The sequence below is a fragment of the Wasmannia auropunctata genome, unplaced genomic scaffold (genome assembly GCF_000956235.1).
Source record: "Wasmannia auropunctata unplaced genomic scaffold, wasmannia.A_1.0 LD335972.1, whole genome shotgun sequence".
NCBI lineage: Eukaryota > Metazoa > Arthropoda > Insecta > Hymenoptera > Formicidae > Wasmannia > Wasmannia auropunctata.
This window is the reverse complement of record NW_012026918.1, coordinates 473020-498080: the sequence shown is the minus strand read 5'-3', so window position 1 is coordinate 498080 and position 25061 is coordinate 473020. Positions and strand designations below refer to the sequence as shown.

The 25061-nt window shown below is 43.9% G+C and overlaps 1 protein-coding gene across 1 annotated transcript in view; it reads left to right on the top strand.

Annotated features, from left to right (window-relative positions):
* Nucleotides 1-3408: 3408 nt before the first annotated feature.
* Nucleotides 3409-25061, top strand: part of LOC105454923 (alpha-mannosidase 2) — a 79623-nt gene continuing 57970 nt past the window's right edge. The window contains exon 1 of the mRNA XM_011697902.1: nt 3409-3856. Within this exon, the coding sequence (XP_011696204.1) occupies nt 3554-3856 (303 nt within the window). The 5' untranslated portion in view covers nt 3409-3553. The remainder of the gene's footprint in view (nt 3857-25061) is intronic.

The following is a 25061-nucleotide window of genomic DNA, read 5'->3' as shown; positions in this document are numbered from 1 at the left end:
TTCGCGCGATGTAAAACGCGGTCGCAATAAGGAAATGGAACATCGGCTGAATCTTGATTCCTCCACATTTTTTTTTCTTCTTTATTATACACTCTTCTCAATGCGCCATTCGATCAGCGAGCACATCGAGCGACAGTCTCGATAACGCATCCTCGACACGTTTCATCGTCCTCGTTGTGGACGGACAAAGGGATTACGTTCGGCGAGTGTCGGGCTCGGGGAACGACCGGAGGAACGGCACCTGACGAGCATCCAGCCGTCTCCCGTGTCCCTCTCGTTTGTCTCCTCAATCTCCTTGCGTTTTTATTAGGGTCCTCGGGGAGAAAATTGAAGCTCGTCGTGGAGAACTTCTGGACCTTCATCGCGGAACGGGAGAGACCACGATGATGAGCGAGCAGAGAATCCGCTCGCGACTCCCTCGCGTAAGCTTCCTCCCCCCCCCTCTCCGTATTCGAAAGTTGATAGCTCCACTTGCCGCTCGTATATTAATTATTACTTCGACGGTGCACCGAGAGATTGCGGCGGGAGGGATATCGAATTTATGGTATTCATATCGGGTAATTGGATTTATAGTAATATGGATTGTTTCCAACAATGATGTGCGCGCGAATGTAAATCGGCTTCCATCGATTCCATCGCTTTGCGGCTCTGCAAACATTTAGAAACGTTTATTAATTTGGCGGGATGTAGCGCGCACACATCATCTATATATTTAGTGTTTGTTTTATAATTTTGTTGGTCACGGGAACAACTAATTAATTTTAATTTATTGATATGTGAATGACCCTGCTTTATTTGTTGTTGTATAGACAAATACAGTACGACAATATTCCACTTTTCGCCGTAGAGCGAAAGGAATAATAATACGATATTTTTCTCGTCGCAATAAATGTAGAAATGCGAACGTGCTTAGAAAAATAAAGCTGCTAACGCTTTGTGGGATCTCTTTTTGCGATAAGGGGGAACTAATTGAATGGTGTTGCTGCCTATGTGGTGGCGGCACAATTCAATTTAAAAAAAGGCGTTAATTTTTCAAACGATAACAATCAACAATCGCTACCCTTCAGTCACAATTGTTGTAACAGAATTAAAAGTAACGGCGATTTACCATACGAATTATCTCCCAATGTACCGGCTTGCTTTATTATTTCGTCAGTCGGCTTAATTAACTGCAGATTTATTCCCGGATTTCCATCGCTTCCCGCGAACACTGGTCCATTTTCCTGTACGGACCCCGTTTCGTTACTCCCTCATATACGGCGTGCTTCGATAATGTTGACGTGGCTAGCTGGTTTAATCTCTTCGTGAACTTTCGAACGAGCAGTTTCTATCGCGTTCTCCTCTACCTCCCCTCCGCCCCCCTCCCCCTCCTCGTGCGTGTACATCGTCTGTCTCGTACGCGTCGAGTTAATACCGAATTAAACTCTAATCTCGCATCCCTTTTAGCTAACTCTTCACCCTCTTCGTCCCGCTCCCTAGCTCTCTCTCTCTCTCTCTCTCTCTCTCTCTCTCTCTCTCTCTCTCTATCTATCTATCTATACGCTTTATCTATCTATCTCGCTTTTTCGCCTCTCTGCCTACGGCCTCCTCTCTCCGCGTGTCAAGCATCGAGCGCGGAGTTAGGTATACGCGATATACGCGATCGATTATCGCGTGAGAGAAGCGACCTTACATATCGTGATGGAGGCGTTTTGCGAGGCCGGCCAGCCAGACGGAAGGCCTTCCGACGAACAGCTACACTGTGTCTCTGGTTCACGAGGCTTATCGTACGACGACCGAATTAAATCGCGGCGCGCGAATGCACAGTAAACTCGTTCTCTCTCCCCCTTCCTCTTTCTCGTCCTCCCTGTATTGCTATCCCGATTTTGGGAAATGCTCATCGGTATCCACGGGAATACAATCTCGATTTGCAATTCATCGAGTGATCCATCGATGTTTATGAAAGCCATCGATTAACTCTATCTCGCGATGAAATACAGCCCGGTCCATTATTTGCGGTATAATCGGAAAAGCGATGATTCCATCCGTGATGCAAAAAATTCCTGTCCTGCATTTTTAACTCATCTTTTTTTTTTTATGGAATCGTTCATACATGTATATACATGTATGAACGATATATTTCCGTTCGTATCAATAACAGACTGTCCTAATTAGTCCTATTCATTGATTGTCAATTTATTCATTATTTACAGGCAGTTTTATAAAGTTGATATTCCTAAACACATTTACCGTTGATCCGATATGCGTGCCGTGCGTTCTTTCCACTTGCGGGACTGTGTAAAAGTGTGCGAGGCGGCTCTTTATCATGAAGATAGATGACCATTTGTCGCAAATGATGTAGAAAAGTATAGAGAAGAAAATTGCTAGCAAAGAGTTGATCGATCGCGTTTCGACCGACCTTGGCTATTCGTGAGTAAGGATACATATTTCGCGTGGAAAAACACAGGTGCGCAGATTATTACTTCGTACAAAGCGTGTGTGTGCATGTGTGTGTGCATCGAGTCTCATAATTCCGTATCCCGTCAGTCTGAATACGTGATAACTGGGCCGCCATGTCGTTACGCTCGCGTGTACGACGTTTAAATGTCAGCGGCGAGACAAGGAATCTTCTAAATTCGATTCACCGGTCGCGGTCTTCGTGTACATCCCAGCCGTGGTGTAAATGACAAAGTCAATGACAGTTTCTAATTCCCCCGCGTAATAATTTTGCAACGATTGCTAAACACAAGGTATTATGTCGCGTCCATATTCCTCGTATCGAATAATTGAATTAATTGAAATTAATTAATTCGAATGCAAATCTCTCTTGTACTCTCATCTCGACGAGATTAAAACGTCTGTATTTTCGATCAGTCAACGGTAAATAGCGCGGTGTATATATATCTATACATATTTGTGTGTGTATATGTGTGTGTGTGTGTGTGTGTGTGTGTGTGTGTGTGTGTGTGTGTGTGTGTGTGTGTGTGTGTGTGTGTGTGTGTGTGTGTATTATATTATAATTAATTATCATTTATGATATATATCGTAGCATACCTCCTGCACAGAATGTGATTTCGATTCATCGCGTTCGCGTGTTTCGACACGAAGCCTTGTTCTACGATATCATTGTTGTAAGCTTATGAATTTACATGTTCGATCGGAATTATCAATAGAAAATATATCAGCAGTACCATCAACCAGTTTCACACAAAATTTAAATAATTATTCGAAATTAGGATAATAATTGTTGGCCAAAGGTTGCATTCAACCGGACAGTTTTATCTCTAAACTGATAATTTTAAATTTAACTTGAAGAAATGATTTCTAAACTAATAATTTTATTTCACTAAAATTCGTTTCTCTTTTGTTTCTTTTGCTTCAGGCCATCCTTCCGCCGCGACGTTCCATGAAGCCGACGAGCGACGGAGCCGGGGCCGAAGATCGTTCGCCGATCGTCGCCGCTGACTCGGCACCGATCCCGCGCGCGTCGCCCGCCGCCGCTCGACCTCTAGATGAATCACCGTGATCTACCGTGGTGTCTACGAGCAACGCGAGTCGCGCCGAACGAATCATCATGTACAAAATACTGCGCCGCGGCTCCGGCCGCGTCTTCGTCCTCTGCGTCGTGGTGCTGTCGCTCCTGCTGTGCCTGTACTACGTCAGCCAGGTACAGGCGCCGTCGTCGGCGGGCCATCCCGCCGCCGCCGCCGCGATCCTGAACGAGGAGCTCAGATACGACCGCAGCGGCCTGACCTCCGTCACCCCGGATTACAGCGAGTCGCCAGATGCTCAGGTGTCGCTCGCCACCTGTCCCGCGATCCTGCCGCGAAACGCCGACATCGACGCCCAGCAGGAGTTCGGCAAGTTCGACTTTCAGGTGAGTGTATATAGGTTCACGCTCTTCTCTCCTCTCCGCTTATCCCCGCTTACCTTTATTACGGAAAGCGACCGTGTCCGAGGCAATTTCCATGGTATTTTCAGCCTCGCTCGTTTTCCTCTCGAGCAGCGTACGTGCTACTTGTTCCGAAGTATTTCCTTTTCTCTCGCGCGCGCCGTGCACACTTAAGTCACCGGTGTTTTACGGTGTTTCTCTCGTGTCACGATTTTACTTTCAGAAAAGCGAAAACTTCTCAGGCAGATATGTAAAATACTAGAAATTAATTGCGTTTTTTTTTATACGCTCGTAGTACATTAAAGATAGGAAAAGGATATTTTTTGTTTGGCGTACAAAGAAAGAGAAAAACAATTAAGTCTGTTTCCACTAAAATGCGAGTTTTTATTAGATTTATTCTTAAATTTTATATGCGTGCATGTGTAAAATTTCATTTGTGTCTCTCTCGTGTCATGATTTTACTTTCAGAAAGGCGAAAACTTCTGAGGCAGATATGTAGAGTAGTAGAAATTGATTGCGTTTTTTTTTTATACGCTCGTACTCGTACAAAGATATAGGAAAAGGATTTTTTTTTTGCCTCAGGATATTTTTTGTTTGGCATACAAAGAGAAACAATTAAGTCTATTTTCACTAAAATGCGAGATTTTGTTAGATCGATTCTTAAAAACTTTATATATGCTCGCATATATAAAATTTTATTTGTGAAAATCGCATTACGAAGTGTAAGTGAAAATTATAACGTTATCAAGAAGTCGCGATAGCGCTAATAATGAAACAAATGAGTCCTTTTCGCGTCTCTTTGTGAAATTAAACAAAAGCCGGGCTCAGAAAGCTTTTTGTTAGTCGTACAACTGTGATTTATAAAGTTAGGAGCAAAAGCGGATCGAGAATCAGGCGTCGGGGTGATTTCTTTTATCCCCGAGATTATCTTTGGCGTACCTCCCCCTCCCCCCCTGGCACAGGGGTATTTATGTTCCGCGAAAGTTTCCTCGCGGAATATACGAGCGACTAAATTTTATACCAATACCTCATGGGCGCGCTAAGTCCGGTCGTTTTAAAAGTACCGCGTCATTAGCCGCGAAACTTTCGTCGTCCCCCTCGCGAGAGTCTGTGAACTTCACTGATTTAATGGCTAGCCATTGTAATAAGAGGATACCTCTTACGTGCGATGTAATAAAAAAATCATTTTCGTATCGTATATTTTACCTTGAAAATTTTCGACGAAACGATAAGTTAATTTCCATTAAATGGGAAAAGAAGGAAAATTAGGCTCCTCATGAAGTATCTACGTTTTTCTCGAGCTATTATTTCTTACGTCCACGATTTTGCGAGTAGATTTAATTACAAGTACAAAATCATTGAGCATTTCTAGCGTAAAATATATTCAATGCGCTGTTCCATCGCTTTTGATAAATGCCATGTTCTCTATCGTATTATACCGTCCCTGACGCGTCTGATAAGCGGAAGCGGAGTCTACAATTCAAATCTTCTCGTGTTCGCCTAATTACAAAGCAACCGGCTGCTATTCTCCGGTGCTTAGCTGCTCGCGGTAGTAATTTCCGACATTGTATACTTGCAGCGGTTTATAATCGAAATGCAAAGGAGCATTGATTTCGGTACTTAGCGAGATTTGCTTCGTTACGGAATATCGTTGAAAGTCTCTTTAATATAACAGCGCGCAATACGGTACGTCGAGAATGGCTATTCTTCTTTTATCTGTCTGCGATATTAAGTACGCTCTTTGTATAATTTAAATTTAAAAAAGACAAACAACAACGAAACCTGCGAAACGTTCTAATATTTTTTTATTTTTGTAGAAAAGTCAATTTGAATTTAGGTCAAATATTGTATATGAAAACTGCAAAGATTTATTCTATTCGATTAGAGTAAAAAAATATCCTGAAATACGCGCAAAATATGAATATACGAAAAGTTAAAGTTTCATATCTCAAAAATACATTAAACGTTTTGTCATCTTTCCATTTAATCAGTGAATGAAAAAAACAATTTCAATATTTCGCATTTCGCGCGTTAATTAATTATTTCACATAAAATTAAATTGAATTTTATTTTTTTAATTTGTAAATTCGTCTTTTTGCAATCTTCTCGTTTTCAAGTTTCGTCCCCTCCATTCAACCGTAGCTTATAAAAAAGAATTTTCGGAACCACACATTAGTTACGCGGATTCGTGTGATAGCGTTTATATCTGTTCCGCAGCTTCAATACGTTTGTAAAACGACAAAATACAGCGCATCGAGCTCTCATCCCGTGCTAATTTAATTAACCGGCATTCCCGCGTGCGGGAAAAAAAATTCGCGTGTTGCGCGTATCGTAGTCGCGGTCGGAAATAGAATCGGTGGCGCGGAGGGAAAAAAGTGCCGAATCGAAGTATTTCTGACCGTTGTGCGCGCTCGTTCATCGATTATTTATGATTTCGCGTGATGGACGGGTGTGTCTCCACGCCAGAAATTTCCTATCGAGATTTAAACGCGCCGCTGCCTCGCGGCGGAATCCAGCTCGTCGCGCGTTTTACGGACCGGGACTCGTCTCCCGCCGCGGCGCAACTTGTCACAAGCAAACGGCGGATCGTCGTTTCTGATAATACGGCTGAACTTTCGCGCGACGATAATAAAGCGCGTCGCGCTTAATTTTTATTTCCCTTTTACCTTGTTTTTTTCCGCTCAGGTGTTTTACGACCCTGCTGCACGTCGCGCTTTCCGCCACCGACTCGACGCACCGTTGTTTTTAATTTTTTACATACAAAATGCATTAAATTTTTTTCGAGCTTATTCTCGCGACATTCGTTATTCCTACGGAAAAAAGTCGAAATCGCAATTCGCTGTCGCCATTTTTAACCTAACTCCCTTTCTCCCTCTCCCGCATTTCTTCATAGCGAAAGTAAATGTTAAGCCAGACGCCTTTTAGCACTTTTTTTTTTAACAAAGTATTTAATGTGTTGGTTAATTTTTTTAGGAATTAATTATTGACACACGAACATTGTCATGACTGAGAAAATTTGATGAGATGACATCAAACTGAATATATAATATTAACAATAATTTCTGATAAGGGAAAGACAGCGTTAACTTATCGTCATATTGAGATAATGTTGTATACAGTTAGTTTATCTAGCGATTGATGATCTTTCGGTTGATGTGTTTTCTCCACACGGCACAGCTCAACGCGATAAAGAAAATCTAAAAAATGATAAAAAAAAAGAAATCTCGTATTCTGCAAGTGCCACTGTGGGAAGTGAATGAAACCAATCGAAGTGTACTCGCGCTAAATTTATATGTGGATCTCAAATCAATTATTCAGACGGCAATTCCTATTAATACGCTAAAAATAGCTCTCGCAATTATTAGATACCTATAATCTCAAAATACTAATCTAATCTCGATTTCTAAACGTAGGTACTTTTTTTACATCTGACTGCACATTTAGGAAATTATTTGATCAACCCGTCGTTGCGCTTTTTTTTCAGCCAATCCTTCTCATCGAGTATTGAAATATTTCGAAGAGCGCACGCAACACAATATCAATATTTCATAACCGGGCGCGCAACAACGGAAGGGGGAGGGGCGGGTTTAAAAAACCGCGCGTTGTCAGTCCGGAAAGACTAATCGAACGTAAATTAATACGTCACGCAATAATCTACTCGAATCGACGACCTCGATACGTCAGTTACACGCGATGAAAGGCAAATCGAGTTACGTCGCAATGAGCAGCAGCGGCGGCGGTGGTGGCGGCGGCGGCGGCGGCGGCGGCGGCTAACGATGTTTCGAATTCGAGTTGCAAATCGAATTTGGCGTTATCGCGCCCGCACTGAAAACGCCGTGCTTCCCGTTACAATCCTGACGCGCGCATACACGTTTGCTTAATCTACCGTCTCCGCCGTCTACTCGACGGATTACCCGTATATGCGCGAACGTTAAGGCCAATTGCCCTTAATTGTCAGTCAAGGACGCTCGTTAATTTGCTTTAATTCCACGTACCACGGACGGCCCGCCGTCGAGTATGGAATTTCGATAATGCTTGTTGTTCACGGCGCTTCTGAGAGGGAAGCAGTTACTTAGAACGCGCAGCGAAAACTTCCTTTTGAGACGTTCCGCCGGTGTACTTGACTCCGATGAATGCAAAGTTGCTCATCCATCCGGGCGTTTATTACGTAAGGAAAACGAAATTTTCCGTTGCAGTTATGGCGGTGTAATGTTGATATTTCAGCGTGCAAAACAATCCCAAGTATTTTGCCAAAGAGAGCGAAAGAGAGGTCATGCTGAATTTAGTATACATATATGCGAATACAAATCCTAATATAAACGAGTATAAATACATCCTATACATTTTTGGCCCTAAGCGACTGGCCTACATTCGATTTACGGTTGATATATCTTCGGCCCGTACGGCTCGGTTAATGGCGGAAGCGCCATTAGATCATCATATACATATATGATGTATCCGACGAATCAATTGGTTTCCATCTCGAAAATGGTTCGCTGGCGCCATAATCAGGAGTATAACGTAATCTCGCGCCGAGCGTTCGCAGCGGCAGTTTGCAGTGAGTGAGTTGCATATTGATGATCGTATTGACGGCCCGAGCACTCAAAGAGCAAAGGGTTGCATTTATGATTGCCGCGCGCGGAGTATCCAGTGCAACGCGCTATCCAGTCAACCAGGCGCGTGCAGAGAAATTTACACCGATTACCGGTGTATTTATTTCGACGCTCGTTAACCGCGAGCGCGCGTATCCGCGTTTATAATTCATCGCGGATCGCGGGCAACATCAAACACGAGTATCACTTTAGCAAGTTACTATAGTTATAGCATTTAGAAAATTGCATCGATGACCGTGTGTTCCACTCGTTAATTCGCTGCAAACAATCGCTCGGCGTAAGTGACCATTCATTTATGGGAATAACATTATTGACAGCGTGCTATATCTCTCGCGTTCAGTCCAGCAATTTATTTCGCGTTTGCAAGTATACGATTTAAACGGGGATTTGCGAGTGACTTTCGAGTCATCAAGTGGACTTTACCCGACAAGTAAATGCATATTTCTGTTAAATTTATTACGGGAAAAGTTTCGAAATCGCGCGGAAATAAATCACTGCGAAATATTAATTAAATGAAATCCCGACTGAACGCGAGCTCTCGACGATATATATATACACGAGCGGTTATTCTTTTAAAATTAATTAGATCTTTTTTTTAATTGCAGTATACGATAACTCAGAGTTGCTGAATAATCTATAGAGTTGCTGTTTTGGAAGAAGAAAATTTTCCAAGTTCAAAAAAATATCCTCGAGTAGTCGGGAAGCTAATCACGATTCTGAACAAACAGCACGTCCGCGACCGGACGGTAATATTTCACGCGGCCGACAAAATTCGTTTTGCTCTCCGTCACCGACCGGAGCTTTTCCTCTCGAGTGCGAAAGCATCGGCGAGGGACGACGACGGTCCGAGTATCTGCGAAGCGAAGGCACGCAATTCAGCTTCTCGCTGTCCCGTTTTCTCTCTCGGCGAGTCATTTCTCTCTCTTTCTCTCTCTCCCTCTCCCTCTCCCTTTCTGCCCGTCCGTAGCAAGCTGCATTTCGCAATTTGCTTAAGCAAACCTTTCTAGAAATTCATATCCGTCCCCCTCCTTCCCATCCCCTGCTTCGAGCCACTCTCGCGCGAAGCGTTGTCTGCAGCTTCTCGAGGTTGGTTGGCGTAGGCACTCTGTGCATCTGACGTTTTTAAGACATAATTCTGACGTGACATTTTCCTCTTGCGCCTTCCGAGAGCCGGGGATCGACTTGCGGGAAGACGAAAGCTCCGTGGTAGCTCGCAATTGAGGCAACGTTGATCTGCGTCTACAGTTCAGGGATGCAGGGAGCGTCTCTTGATACATCTCTCCAGTTCTAAAGCGTCTGTGTCTCGTTTAAATATGTTCGCACGATTCGTAACGCGCGTAGATTTTATAAAAAAAATTTCACAAGGTCTTGAAGGTATTGTGTCATAGTCGAGAGTTAAGAAACATATTGTTTTGTAAATTTACACGGCTTCGCATGGCGCTGTGTCGGATCGTGAGCGACTGATATAGGTGAAAAATTGCATGCGAGAAAAAAAAGCTCGGTTTAACAAAGTGCCGCGAGACGCGTGATCGAAAATTAAATAAACTATTCTCCGCGTGCGATTCGATCGCCGCCGACGCTGATTACCCTAGCTTTTGTACGTGTTCCGTCCTCCGAGTGTATCTAAGAAGCCTTCCAGTACTACATTTTACATTCCGTGTTGGTAGAGCGATACATTTTTTACGAGTCCCGAAAATCCTCGCTCGCTCCCAATGCGAGCTCTCCAGACAGATCGCGTCTCGTGCTCTTGACATTTTAAGACATAATTCAGACGTGATACCTCCTTCGTAGGCTATACGAGAGCTGACTTCCAAGAGTTGAAAGTCGCGTCGAGCGGAGCGCGTCTCAAAAAGTCGACTTACAAACGGCTTACTTCGAAATTGGGTCATCCCATCCTCGTTACTCTCCTGAAACTCCGTATATTTTCTTTGATAGGATTGTAACGCTGAAACGTTACTTTGAAAACTAATTACATATATTCATGTCGTTTTCAAACGAGTACATCGAGAAACTCTCTCCTGAATTTTCTCCTAAGCTAAGACGTTAACCAAAAATTATTTATTTTATTATCGTATATATTAGTATTTATGTGTGTTTATGTTACACCTAAAATAGTAATTTTATTATACGGTCCATGATCGTATCTCTTTTCAGTTATCTCTCTATCTTTCTAATGTTCTGGCAATTAAATATCACCTCGTGTCCACCATCAAGCTTCAATTATGTTCTCGGGATTTTCGTACGTTATTTTGTAGAATTTTTTTATATAATTACATTCGCGATTTTCGTGCGACTATGCAAGCGTACGTGCTCGAAAGGACCGTACGTGCCTCACTAACAACAGCGAGAATCCCCCTCCCCCCTTTTTTTTGCCGCGTAAAGTGGCTAAGATAGACCGGGAAACACGCGTGGATCTTTCGGGCGCGCGCGGTGTAATTTTCACGGGATTTACTCGGGACCGGGGGAGTCCCGCTTTACGAAACACACGTATTCCGCCTTACGCGAAAATCCTCATTAATAATTTAATGGCGCGCGTCGCCGCTTATAATTCCCGCCTCGAACAATGTCTATTTCGCTTTGTCGCGGTGGCGGGGAGGGGGAGGGGCGGACTCTCTCCGCTGCCTCCATTTAATTTAATAACACCGCCGTTTGCGTCGTCGTTACGGTGCTCGGCGTTACGGAATAATTCTCAAAGAATATTATTTTCAGAGTGGCACCGATCACACACAAGTGCGGGACCGCCGCCGCCGCCGCCGCGTGGGCGTTTCGTTCGTCTCCGGCAATCGATAAACGGCCACTTGAACCTGATGAAAACGTAATTCGCGAACCGAGATGTGAAAGGGAAGGGAGATTCATCGACTGTAAGGAATAAGTAAACCCATGGCCCGTGCGACGGGGGAGCTCTCTTTTACTCGCCGCCGTTCCATCTTCTCGCGGTTCTGACTCTCTCTCCGTTCCTTTTGCTACACAAAGGGCACCGAGGCGTATCCGCGTAATCCACGAAGAAACGACTTCGTTACCGGATTTTCTGTACCGTAACCCATAGTCGACGACGATGGCGTCGTTGACGAATGGCTCCGGCGGCCGTCGTATCTGCCGTGGTCGCGGACGATAAGGCACTTTAGCGCGTTTTATTGATTACAGCAGTAAACAGAATAGGTACTCGCCATTTAACGCAGTCGGCTGCCATTCATCTTTTTGATATATTTAACGAAAGCCTTCCCACTTTCAAAAGCGGATCTTCTTCGGCACGGAATATCAAATTATCGAATTAATTGGGATTGCGCTTCAAATAGAAGCGGGATAGCTTATAAATGTACGCGTGTATGGCATTTCGAGCGATGACGCGCATGCCATTTCAAATGTGACTTGTAATTAAAGATTAAATTAAAGATTTAACATTTAAAAACGTCAAAGTCAATGTTTTGAGATAAATTATTTTTGATTAACTGTACACATATTCGCTTAAAACCGTGTATAGAGAATTATTTTGTGCATCACCATTATTACAAATGACATTTAAATCCTTTTACAAATATTGAACGTAAAATAAAATAAAATTTTCAAACTACGAAATAATTTTATAAGTTTTGATATGTACATAGTCATTTTCAAACAACATTTTCGCGTTTTCATTTATTTGGCATTATGTAGCCACGTGGACGACGCAGATTGCTACGTCAACTATATATATATATACGGCAATCCATTTTGAATGGCTTTTCGCCTCATACGGATTTATCATCATTCGAACAAATTCGTTTCCCCTTCTTCCTCTGGCCGCGAAGCTCTATAGCTATTCTTAAGGACCCTTAAATCCCCTTTTGTATAGCGGTATGTGCGTTCGAATAGGAGATTCTGCCGTGAGATTACGATGGATCCCTCACAAAAGGCCGTCTCTCCTTCCGAGCGAGCTTATCCGCGCTCGCGAGAGACAGCGAGCTATACATATTTATCGCAAGGAGGAAAATAAAGCACGGGACTCGTAATTAAATCAAATTTGAAAATCAATCTCTCGCACGCGCGCTCAGCTGCTTTTGCTCTCCAGCCCTCTGTGCACATTTTCATAACGAGTACTTTCGAAACCTCTTGGCTGTGTGTCGACTACATCCCTCCCCTCCTCTCTCTCTCTCTCTCTCTCTCTCTCTCTCTCTCTCTCTCTCTCTCTCTCTCTCTCTCTCTCTCTCTCTCTCTCTCTGTCTTTTTTACACGTATATCTTACACACGCCCTACTTTGCAAGTAGTATCGTGCAAGGACCGAAGACGTTTCTCAAAGGATTTTCTCGCGTTACCGCGTTTGCCTCCCTCTTCCTTTTCCACGTCTTCTTCCTGCTAGAACGCGACTCGACGTCAACGATGGGATTGTACGACCCTCGCGGGGGGCGGGGGGGGGAGGAGGGTGGCAAGAGGAAACATGAGGCGCGCCGGGTACCGCGCGCGTGGAGGAGGACCAAACAAACGCAGAGGAGGCAGATGAGAAAAAAGGAATAGGAGGGAGGGGAAGAGCGTGAGAGGGGGGGGAAGGGGGTGAGTGGAAGGAAGCGCGGGATGGGAAGGAAAGACGGACGGCTCTTTTGAACTGATGCCGCGCACCGGGGGCGAGCTGCTCTGATTTGCAAAGGCATTTCCGGGATTGCCCTCCTCCTGTGTAGCGCGCGTCGCATTTATTCTCTCTTACCCCACGTCTACGTCTCTCGCCCTCGGTTCCGGTGACGAGGCCACTTTCGAGGCGAGCGTCTCTCCCCCGTCCCCTTCCCACCCCTCCCACCACCCCCACCCCCTCACTCCTCGCGACAACGCGTTTCTCCCACGTTTCGCGGAATGTTCCTCCTATAATCCTCGTCGATTGTCCCGATACGGCGCCGGTCGGATCGATATATTGTCGTAATGGCGACAACGAGTCCGTTAAGTATATATACATTCGGATTATTTACTCCGGCGAGAGTAACACCCAATCGAAAACTGGCACGGAGTCTTGTCGCAAGCGGGAAAAACCATGTCCATTCCGAGTGATATTTATTTATTTCGTTACCGTCCCATTTAACAAATCTCTCACGCCGTTAGAAAATACAGAATGGCACTAATTGAGAATTAGTGTTATCCAATTAGCTTGATTCAGAAACTTTTTGAGATTTGTCTTCCGGGCATGTAAATCTATAGTGCAGTCTGTCAAATGCGAGCGAGTTTTGCAATTGCGAAGAATTGAATTCGTCTTTTGACAGGCTACAGGTATATATATATATGTGTTTTGCTCTCGAAATAATTATCCGTGTAACTGATTTACGTTAATGAGACGTAATTACCATTAGAACCGTATTGTCCGGCGCGTCGCGGTGTAATCGCAATTATCTCGGCATTTTCGGAGAAATTACTGCTGCAATAAACGCGAAAGTCGATACCGCAAATTGTCCAATTATTTTGACACTTTTTTCGCGCTCTCGCCGCTAAAACCCGTTTGCTCCATCCGCTCTAGCGCATCCGCGACAAATTAAGTTTCCTCGCTGTCGTGAGTCCCAAAATCGCCGCGCGGTGTGCAGCCCCCGCGCGCGGTCGGCACGGGGGCAGCTCATGCGAGCGGCAATTTTCCGCGACGTGACAAACGTCAATTAAACGACGCCCGCGGACTCGCGGTGTAAACAATACGAAATTCAATAAACTTCGCTGTTCCCGTGGCGCACGCGAAAGTCCAATATTTGACTCGGCCGTAGATTAAGCTCGAAAGCCCGGCGCGCGTCGAACTTTCGAGATTGCTCTCCCGCCGCCTACGTCGTCGCCATTAATCGAATATGACAACTTTGACTACCGGATCAATGATCATCCGGAGAGTTTCGGCTAACTCTCGGCATTTCTTTCGCGCTCGGCTTATTAGAATGTCAAAACGGTGTAAGAGAATCACTTTTTCAATTACCCGAAATCTGCGAGGGAATTACATGAAAACCGAGAAAAAAGAACTGCGGCAGCCAGGAATGTGTAATTTAAAATGAGAGAAAAATTTCTGATTTGTCTCCGTGATTTGTTGGAAATACAATTTTTTTTATTGGCAATATTTATTGACATTTCGATATCGAACGAGAAATAACATTTAGTTTTATTTTTGCAGTAAAAAAAAAAAATAAAAAGCGGTATTGAAATAATTTTTTTTTCGCTCGCTCGATTTTTACTCCTCTTGAGTCGTCGTTATTATTATACTTGAAACTTCGGTTCGCGCGGATCAGGGGGGAGAAGATTACGAAAAAAAAGAGATGAGGAAAGTTCGGACAGGGAAACTTCGTTGCACCTAGTATTCCATATTTTATTTCTATCTTTGCGATCCTGAAAGTCGTTACGGGAAAATGTTGTATTTTGCGGCGCGAAGCCTGCCGACGTCGCCTGTCCTCGAGACATTCCCAGTTTCGTCTCGTTGACCAGCCGGCAATGTCGTGTAATTACACCGGGCGATGTACTAATTCACGACGGGACCGCCGGCGCCTTGGGTTTGGTTTTCGCCTCCGCTGCGCCCACGTGTAACAAGCCGAACCCTCTAATTGAACCCCCGCAGGAATGCTTCTGCAGGGAGGCTCTCCATCAGAGAGGATTACAATACGCGGGTAACCGTGGACGAGCGGCGTCGGGCGACAGGTAAACGCAGGCCGCATGCCTCTGGTCAGGACACACGCTGGCAAATATCAATTAGCTTCGCTAATGAGAAATCTCGCCGGGCGTCAATGTTAGTTACGGAAGTGCGCGCACTCGTCCTTTGTGCGGTTTAACCAAAAAGAACGGACTCCCGTTTACTTGTCATATTTACTTGATTTTACGTGGAAAGAGAAAGAGAGAGGTCTACATTTTCTTGCTCAGTCAAATTTTGACTTGTGGAGAGTTTATAAAAAATATACACAGTAACCGAAAGATCGGAAGGGTTGGAAAAACGTTATTATAATTGAAAACTTAACTAAAATTTCGGACTAACAATAAGTGGCGAGATATTATTTAAAAAATTAAGTGTCATATATTACCGAAAATAAGAGAGAAATATGATTAATAACTCGGTAGGTAAAACCTTACAAAATTAGGATTAACTGCAGGAAAATGAGATTTCAATATATAATTTGACGTTTTTTCTTAGGCTTTATTATTAAAAAAATATATATATAAATGTCTGTCTAAAGTTAATCATAATTTTATTCATTGCTGCTCGTCGAGCAAAATATATGAAGGTTACATGCAAGATAATCAAAGATACACTCCGCGAAGAGGGGGAGAGCTTCGAGCAGCGAATTACGTCGATGTTGAAGCGTAATCTCCGCTTTCGGATCGAATAGAAATTCATTTCAGTAGTCAGGCCAAGATATACGTGGGGGCCCTTCCGCAAAATCTATTGCGAGCAAGAAACTCCATCAGAGCCGCGGCAGCAACTTCCTCCATTCAAGAATAGTCGCGTGACACCGCGACAATGAGGCAAACGCGGTGCCCGTTCTTTTGAGCCTGCTTGCCTGCACCCGGCATTGTTCTCCGACTTCGCATTGTGCCGTGAACTTTCGAGTGTAATAATAATAAGAAACGTGCATTAAAACGCACGACGTTGTGCATAGAGGAGACGTGTTAAAGCGCGAAAGCATGCTGGAAATATTTATCATTTTATAATCGGCGCAATCTATTTTATTTAAGTCTCATATATATATATATATATATATATATATATATATATATATATTACTTTACTAGTTTATTAATATTAATACTATCCTATCAGTAATCGGTTTTTACCGGCAATAGTTAATATTTTAACAATTTCAAGAAAAACATATACTTTTTCTTATGATTTATTAAAATTAATTAATTATAGATTCTAAATAGCCATTAAATAATATTATACATATTATAAAATTGTAAAATGCATTCGTGATCTTAGATTATAACCGCGGTGATAAGTTGATTTTCATAGCTCAATGATTGCATTATTTCGATTGCCTGTCATTTCTAAATTAGACTACCATTCAATTTGTAGCCGAGGACTAATTCGTACAAGACATAGTGGTTCCCTTTGGCGTTTAATTTACTTGCCAACAGCTAATACTCGAGAATAATGAAAGACACGACCTCATTCGAGCGTTCATCTCCTATCGCGAATAGAGTCGCCCGGTCCTTGCATCGAGTACTTGGCCAAAGTGCTGTCGCCAATGACGCTCGAGGCGAGCCGTTCGATCAATCGCCGAGCATTACTACTTAACTTGTTTCCCGAGCGATTCCCGACCAACTCTCGGGGTCTCCCGGTTTTCGAGTTTACTTCCGTCTCGGTTTTAGCCGTCGAACTAGAGGTGCGAATAGCTCTCTCGATTTTGACGCGCGATGCACCGATAACTTCGACGACGACGACGACGACTTGGACGGAGAGCTTTCTCGAAAGGTGAGCTTCGGTCGCTGGACTCTGTGTGTCTCGCGATACAATCGAACTTCGATTACCTCCAACAAGCCAAGACCGCTCGTGAACTTTACACGTGTCGCTCGGGTCTTGGCAACCATCCTGACCTTGGACGACTTCAATATTTTAGTTGGTGAGAAAGGTGTATACTTTTCTGTCTGGTCGAAGCGGTTAAAGTAGTTTCTCGCAAAGCAGCTTTGAAATAGTTAAAAATGAAGATGGATCGTAGCAGGTTTTGCCACGCGACAAAAAAAATTTCTCCACGGCTAAATGACACTATACAATCCTTTATTTTCGTGTATTATAACATTACTTTGCCGTCGTTACTTCTTTTAAAGCGATTGAATAAATTAAATTAATTTTCAAAAAATTATAAAATACAAGGTTAAGACTTCATTTAAGCGGAACAGGAAATATAATAACCGAGAATGAGTATACTTATCAATCTATTAATTAGATAAAAAAATTATAAAAACGACGTGAAAAAGTATAGATATATCAGTAATAAAAAGGCAAAGGAAAAAGTAATTAATATTATAGTTTCGTCATTCTCAGAAATACGTTTAGCAATTTTATGTGCGAGCTCTTTCCGTTTGGATTTAGCGCAAAGTTCACTCATTCTAAATTTTAGATATTTTATCCTTCGAGGCTTGGCTTTTTTAATTCTTTTTAGAGTATCACGTGATCGATTCCTGATGTGCATGGATTTAGAAGATTTTAAAATGGAAATTGCAATGCCGTTTCAATCCGCGTTCTCCTTCCTCTCTCTCTCTCTCTCTCTCTCTCTCTCTCTCTCTCTCTCTCTCTCTCTCTCTCTCTCTCCGACTCTCTGTGAACTTTCGACGACATTCTCCGCGCAAATTCACCCTCTTTCGCTTCTTCGCCTTTACCACGCTTTTTCTTCGAGTCGGAAGTTTAAAGAAGTTTGCTTATGCCGCAATCAAGAGAAAGAATAAGAAGGATCTGTCTTATTTATCTTTCCTCTCGGCGGAAAACTTGATAGCCCGGCTTGGCTTGGCTTCGATATAATCTCTTCTTGGCGAGTCGGGGAAGCGGAAAATGATAGGTAAATTTTAGACTTCGGCGAAAGAGAGAAAAACATGTACTCTGCGTCAATATAGCAATGTCTCATTGATATGCATGCGCGGAATTTTGCGCGAATCGTTTTCTTGACCGTGTAATCAATTCTAAAATTAACAATACACACAACACCAATATTGAATAACATAGGTATTTTGTTAACAAAGTGTTCGTATCTTACAACATTTTCGTAATGAACGGCCTGGGCGTACACCCCCGGCGGAGCGCTCGCTCTCTCTCGTGCAATCTAGCTCAGCCTGTGTATACTCGACATACCGGAGTTTGTAGATCGCAGGCAGGATGACGTCATCGGCTATCTTCCTTTGAATAGGAATGCAATGCGGCAGAAACGAGATCGATACCGCGCGAAGGAGAACTTGGAACGTCGGGTCAACATATCCATCGCTTACCCTCTCCGGCGAGTTTTACGTCGTATAATTAACATTTTCCACCTGCAGATCGCGCGTCAAGGGAGAAAGAGAGGGGGCGGGGGAGAGGATAAAAAGAGAGACGCAGATGCACTTAGCACCTTTGAATACCGTTGTACGTCGCACGTTGTGCGTGCAAGCGCGTGACAAGTGTATACCAGCGAGGTTGAAAAGCACGAGGGGACCCCTTTGATTCGTCGAGAACCACTTCTGCGAGAACCCCTTCTTTCTTTCTTTCTTTTTTTTTCCTTCTCTCTTTTTTCTTCCTTGTTCCCCACCTCATCTGTGCGACGACATCTCGTTGCTGACGTTCGCGCGAGTTTTCTCCGACCGTGTTTCTTCGCTTGGCTTCGCCTCCCCTATTCACGACCGCAGTCAAAAGTTCGCAACAGCGCATTGTGACGGGGAATTGACGGCGTTGCCGTCCGGGGCAGGGAGAGCGAGAGACAACCCCTCTTTTGATCGGCGTTCGCGCGAAACCGTACTTGAGGACTCGATCGAAGCACGGGAGGGTCGATGGAAGTCGATATAAAAATATAAGGTATGACGGTGAATTAATTCCGCTCACCGTCGGCTGCTCCGAAACGAATATATTCAGTTGGAAATATATACGCGATGAAAATTGTTTGGCGTGTGTTTCTTCTCTTATTAAGAATTATTATCATATTTCACAATTTATCTCGTATATCATCCGCGCGAGATAAAGCGATAGAGAAGAGAGGCGCATACATCACTATGCATGTATCACAATATTACATGACGACTATATCTATATCTATGTATATTTGAAGAATTTAAGATAAAATGAACGATATTGAATCGTATAAAAAAATTCTAGCCTTTAGTTCAAACAAAAGAGAATTATTTTCCATGTGATTTAATATTGTTGCGAAACGGAAAATTTTTTTCGAATTTGTACCTTTGTTGATCAACAAAGCTCAACGATGCTCGGTCATCTGTATGATAAAACTTACGTAACTGGTTTTGATCGAAGCTCCCGTAATGCGCCGCGGTACTCGAGCTCGTTAAATTATTACGAAAGCGGATGACGCTTCATCGAACGTGCGAGAAGAGATGGAGGAGATTAAGCGCAGCGTAACGAATAACAATTTGAGTAAATTAGCACACATTTTGTACGCGACTGGCTCCGACGTTCAAAAACATATCGCGAAACGATCATTACGAAACGTTTCGTTATTTATTAATTATTTTTAATATATTAATATTTCCAATAGAATTATGCAACACTGTATGAAGAGATATATAGGTTTATTACTTTGAGATATTATAATTGATCGTGCAAAAAATGATTACATTAAATTATTTCCTTGTACAAAAATGTCGAAACGGTTGTTAATAACGCGCTGCGATTTCGAGCGGGAAAAGTGCTGCTCACCTTTGATTAACGGCGTCACTCGTGACAATCCGATTATTATATACGGTGCCCGGTATTAATCGCCGTCGGAATTGAAATCTAAGGGGGCGGAATGCGCGCGTGCACCACGCATCGGCGCACCGTCCGTGCACCACGTTAATCCTCCTATGGAATTATCCACGTACGGCTGCTCGCCGATTATTCCCCGTAGACGAGTTTGCACCGGCTTGATTCGCGCGATACTGCTAAATAATTTGTAGAAGTGAATCGGTGCTCGCCCGCTAAAATATTTACCCCTAATTCGTGCGGTTTCGAATTTCCCCGAAAATCACGGGGATTCATTGATATTATCTCGCCAAGTCGAATATTGTTCGGTGAAAAATTGCCCCGATCTCGCAATCGAGTCCAATCGAATTTAGCTAACTGTAAACTTAAATCGGCTAACTTAACGGTATATAAATAAAGCGCGTGGTTGGAATAATTAAGTGGAATTGCTTTTTATCTAACTTGGTAAATTATACATACATTGTATCATTTTGTGGAATATGTTTCGTGGGAATAGATAATGTAATCAGTATAAGTGATCGGGAGATTAACATATTTGCTGTCTCATGAAGTTAAACCGCTCGGCAAATCAATTTAAATAATGGCATTATTAGATCTACACGTTTCTCTACGTTGCCACTACCTGCACCACTATATACGCGCTTGCTTTACCGCGCATTTGCTTAATTCCGCTCCGGATAATGGCTATTGCTCGCGAATGCGCTCGCTCGCGACATTCGCTGACCGATATTCCGTTGCAATCCGCATGTTAATTTTTAATACCATCCCTCCGGCGATGTTCACATTGCGCTCTGCATACATGCACACATCGGCTGATCTCGAAAGGAATAACGGTTTTACGGTGGTTTTGCCGGCCGTGTAATTTTTCCGTTTTCGTTTACGTCGCCTCTCTCTCTCTCTCTTTCTCTCTCTCGGGCAGAGGATCCTCTCCTCCCCGCCTCTCCGGATTAAACACACGTGCGCGCGCGCGTGCACGTGTTATGGATTTTTAGACGCGATTGCGTGCTCGCGCGCGCTCTCGCCTCGCCTCACCTCGCATGAATTTTGCAATAAAAGCCGCGCGTCGGAGGCGCCCACTTATTTTCTCTTCCCCAGCGCCGCCGCTCCCGACATATTCTCTCCCCGGCTCTCCCTTTTCAGCTCCCTTCCCCTCTCCGCGCGGAACCTTCCCTCCACCCGTCCCTAACCCCCTTGTCTACTCTCGTGGAATTTCCCTTCCGCATAGTTCCTCGGCACTTCTCACGTCAGCTGCGATCGCTCGTTCGTGAAATTCCACGGCGCTCGATATCGGTCTTTCTTTCCCTTTTTTCCTTTCTTTTCGTTCCCACTTCTTTTCTCGTCTGCCTCCGCTCCCCCTCCCTGTCTGTCTTCCGCCCTTTTCTTCCCCGTGCGCAATGGAGCCCCAGAAATAATGCCCGCGTGCATGGGTTATAAAATCCTTCCGGTCTTTCGTATTCCAAAATTCACGCGGAGGCTCTCTCTCTCTCTCTCTCTCTCTCTCTCTCTCTCTCTCTCTCTCTCTCTTTGCACGAGAATACCTACCTCGCGCGTACAAATTCTCCCGCTTCCACCGTGTAAAATCCGTCTCGCTCTTTGACTTTTCGACCTCTCTCTTTCGCTCTTTCGTGAAACCGACGTCAGATTTTGTATCCGAGAGGCGACGGAGTTCCTCACGGAATATACGGAACGTTACTCCCTTCGCTGTACAACGTTGATTAATTTAACGTTACATAATTTAACCGAGACGAGAAAATCTATTTAAGTGGACGCATAATTTTTATTCCATGCGTATAATTTTGATCACCGTTCACCGTGAATTATAAACACGTTACAATTAGATTACTCCTTCGTGTCTCTTTGTATTCCGGAGTTTTTTTCGTTTAAAAAAAAAAAGGAAATTGTATACACTCTGAAAACTTCGGACTAATCTACTCGCGAAGAATAACATTTTACGCTCCGCCACGCTCCGCTTGAACTTCTCAATTATCTTAGCGTACGTATCGCGCGCGTGCCGCCGGCGAGTTAAATCGCGATTATACGCGATTAGATCTGATTGCGGCGCTAATACGTCGCTCTAGATTACCCCCGCGGAGACCTTACGAAACGCGCGCGCGGGGGGTTGGTTGCATTTTAACCCCCGCGCTGCTGAATCGTTCATATATACGAGAAAGGGAGATCGTAGTTCAAGAGGTAATCGGATAAAAGTACGATTATCCATCCCGCGCGTAGCGACCACTCGACCGTCCGCTGTTCCATTAATCGCTTAATTGGATATTTATGATGACGAAAAAGCGGAGGGCATAAATAATTCATCGGCCGAAAATTGGATACGCCCCGTATCCGACCTGCGAAATGCAAAAACGGTTTGATTACGAAATATTCAATCCTACCCGGATTCGGTCTCGATTAGACGAATGCGCGCTCTCGTGTGCTCGTTTGCGCGATTTAATATGGGATTTTCGGGCGAACACCGAAAGCGCAACACTCACATCGAAATCGGCATCGGACGCGATGAAACGCCCGTGTTTTTCCGTGCGTTTTAACGTATAGAGAGCGTGTATCACGGTTAGGGTAATTTTACGGGGTGCAGGATTCCAAAAGGGACGGCTCTCGGGGAAGCGGCGGCGGGAAGATTCTCTCTCTTTCTCTCTCTCGTGACTGAAGTTTCAAACTTATTTAATTACTCTCCTCTCTCCCCTGGACTGGAATCGACGTATCGCGAGATTTGCGAGCAATGAAGGGAATTAATTAAGAAACGTTGTGGCCGCCTGCCTCGCCCTTTTACGACCCCCGTCGTTCGTTCACGTCGGTACGGCCCGTCGCGTCGTATGAATTTTTCTCGAAACCACCTGGGCATCCTACGTCAGACTTTTACTACTTATGTTTAAGTAGTTCGTACAGTATCTGACTGTTACTACTTATGAGCGTCCTACGAGTGTCGGACTTTTACTACTTGCAAGTGCCTTATAAGACTCTGACTTTTATTCGCTCTCGCGTGAGTTTATGGCGTTTCAACGTGATTTATCGGTCATTACGTTTGCTTGTGCCATTGCATTAAAATAAAATTGTTGGAGTACGTATTACGATTACAATGATAAATCCGTATTTCTGATGAACTGATCGAAACAGCTGTGTGAAGTTGCCCAACCCTTCCCCCCCCCTCCCCCCACTATTGAAAATCCACTAACGACCATTACCACTTGATTGGTGGTCGTTTGGTAGTATTTGATAGTACATTCTCGATGATTGATAGTCAAAACTATATGATACTAGCACTCTGCGCGATAATAATTTTAACCCTCTAGTGGTCAATGTTGCATATTTGCAACATTCATTTTTTATTCGTAGGCCGATATTCATAGTCGGTTCTAAATGTTTAGAAATAGGTTATAGAGTTATCGTCTGTTAATTCTTTCCCGAAGAATTTGTCCCTTCTGCTTTCTTAATTAGCTATATCATCCTCGCGACCTGCAGAAACGTATTTATAAACGCAGACTTCGAGCTTCGAGTACCCACTTCTTGTCCATAGACGCGAGAGTTAATGGTCTCGTGCTGTCTTTGTTGCGCGCTTTTTACGACTTCCGGTCGGATTAACGGAAGTGCTTTGAAAGAGACCTGCCCTTTCTCTTGAGAGAGAGAGAGAGAGAGAGAGAGAGAGAGAGAGATTCGTCCGGCCCTCGACGAAAATTGCTGCCGTCGTCGTCGGCGGGTCGTCTCCCTTCAGTTTTCCCGCGTGTGTATATCGTGTATGCGCACGTGTGCGTGTGCTGCTGCGGCAGGTTAAAAGGGGTGCCCGGAAGGATTCTGACCCGCCGCGCGCGTTCGCGATTCATCCCGACAGCGACGACGACGACACAGGCCGACACGCCGCGCCGGCGGCGTTGCATTCTTGGGAGGTCCGAGACCGAGGGATAGACCGCGGTAATGGATTTTGTTCGGCGGGCTCTTTGTGCTCGCGATTAATCTATCAGCCTCCGCGCGCGGTACCGGGCCCCTCTCCATTCGGTGGCCCTCAGAGCCCTCACTGCCCTTGATCGCAGGCTTTCCAGACGGCGACAGCGAAGTAATTATATCCCCTCTCCCTTTCTCTCTCTCTCTCTCTCTTTCTCCTTCTCGCGTGACACGCGATCGAGATATCGCTAGTCGTGCTTTTCTATTACTACCTTTATCGTATATTTGGTGTCCCACGGGACAACTTTATATTACGTAGATTAAAGGGTCAGGCCCGAGAGCGAATAATTGAAAAGAATAATCACTATCCCGATTTTTACCGTGACCAATGTGCGTTTAGAAACGTTTTTTTCCTCTATGAAGGCACCTCCACGTGTAAAACGTTGCAAATGAATCGTTGGAAATAACACGCGATAAACGCATAATTGTACGCCCGCACATAACAGCTGTTTCTTTTTACACGAGTGATGGTCACGATTTTTTTTTCACAATCGACAAATAAAAGCAACGAAAATAAAATATAGGTACTCTTTCTTTTTAAAGCTCTGCAGCTTTTTTTAAACATTCAGGAACTGTACAAATTAAATAGAACTGTATAAATTAAGTAGAAATTTAAAAATTAAACTTTTGTTTTTTTTTTTTTCAAAAAAGGAGGTTATTTTTCGTCTCTTTTCGATATGAGAGAGTAGATTTTATTAACTAGTTCTCATATGTATTAAAAACCAACGTTCGGGCGATCGCGTCGATTGAGAGCACATTGAATTTTAGATAAGTTGGAATGATAATTTCGAAAAACCGTTGTTACATCACGTCTAAATATTTGTTTAATATCACCGTACGCGTATATTTTATTTTTCGTCGTTAATCAATTTTTTGACAGCGTAAAACTAAGCGGCGCCCTGCGCGAATTTAAAAGTTCACGCGAACGATATAATCCCTTAACCTACATTTCAAGTAACTGTAAGGATCGTAAAAAATTAATTACCAAGATACTTAGACATCGAATAAAAGTCGGATAAAAAGACGTGAGGGGGAGGGAGGGAGGCAGGGAGGGAGGAGGGTAGAGAAACTTTCGCGGTAAATGGCGCCACTAATGACAACGCTCGTCACTCGGCCGTTGGTACACGAACGTTAGAGACGGCGAATCGATTTTACGTGCCAGATGACGTTTTGCGATTCTGGAAATTTACGAGGCCAGTATTTTTTCGTCATCGCCCACAGCGCCTGGCAGGGGCAAAACCCGTCGCGCTATTAAGGAGCGGGGAGGGGGGGGGGG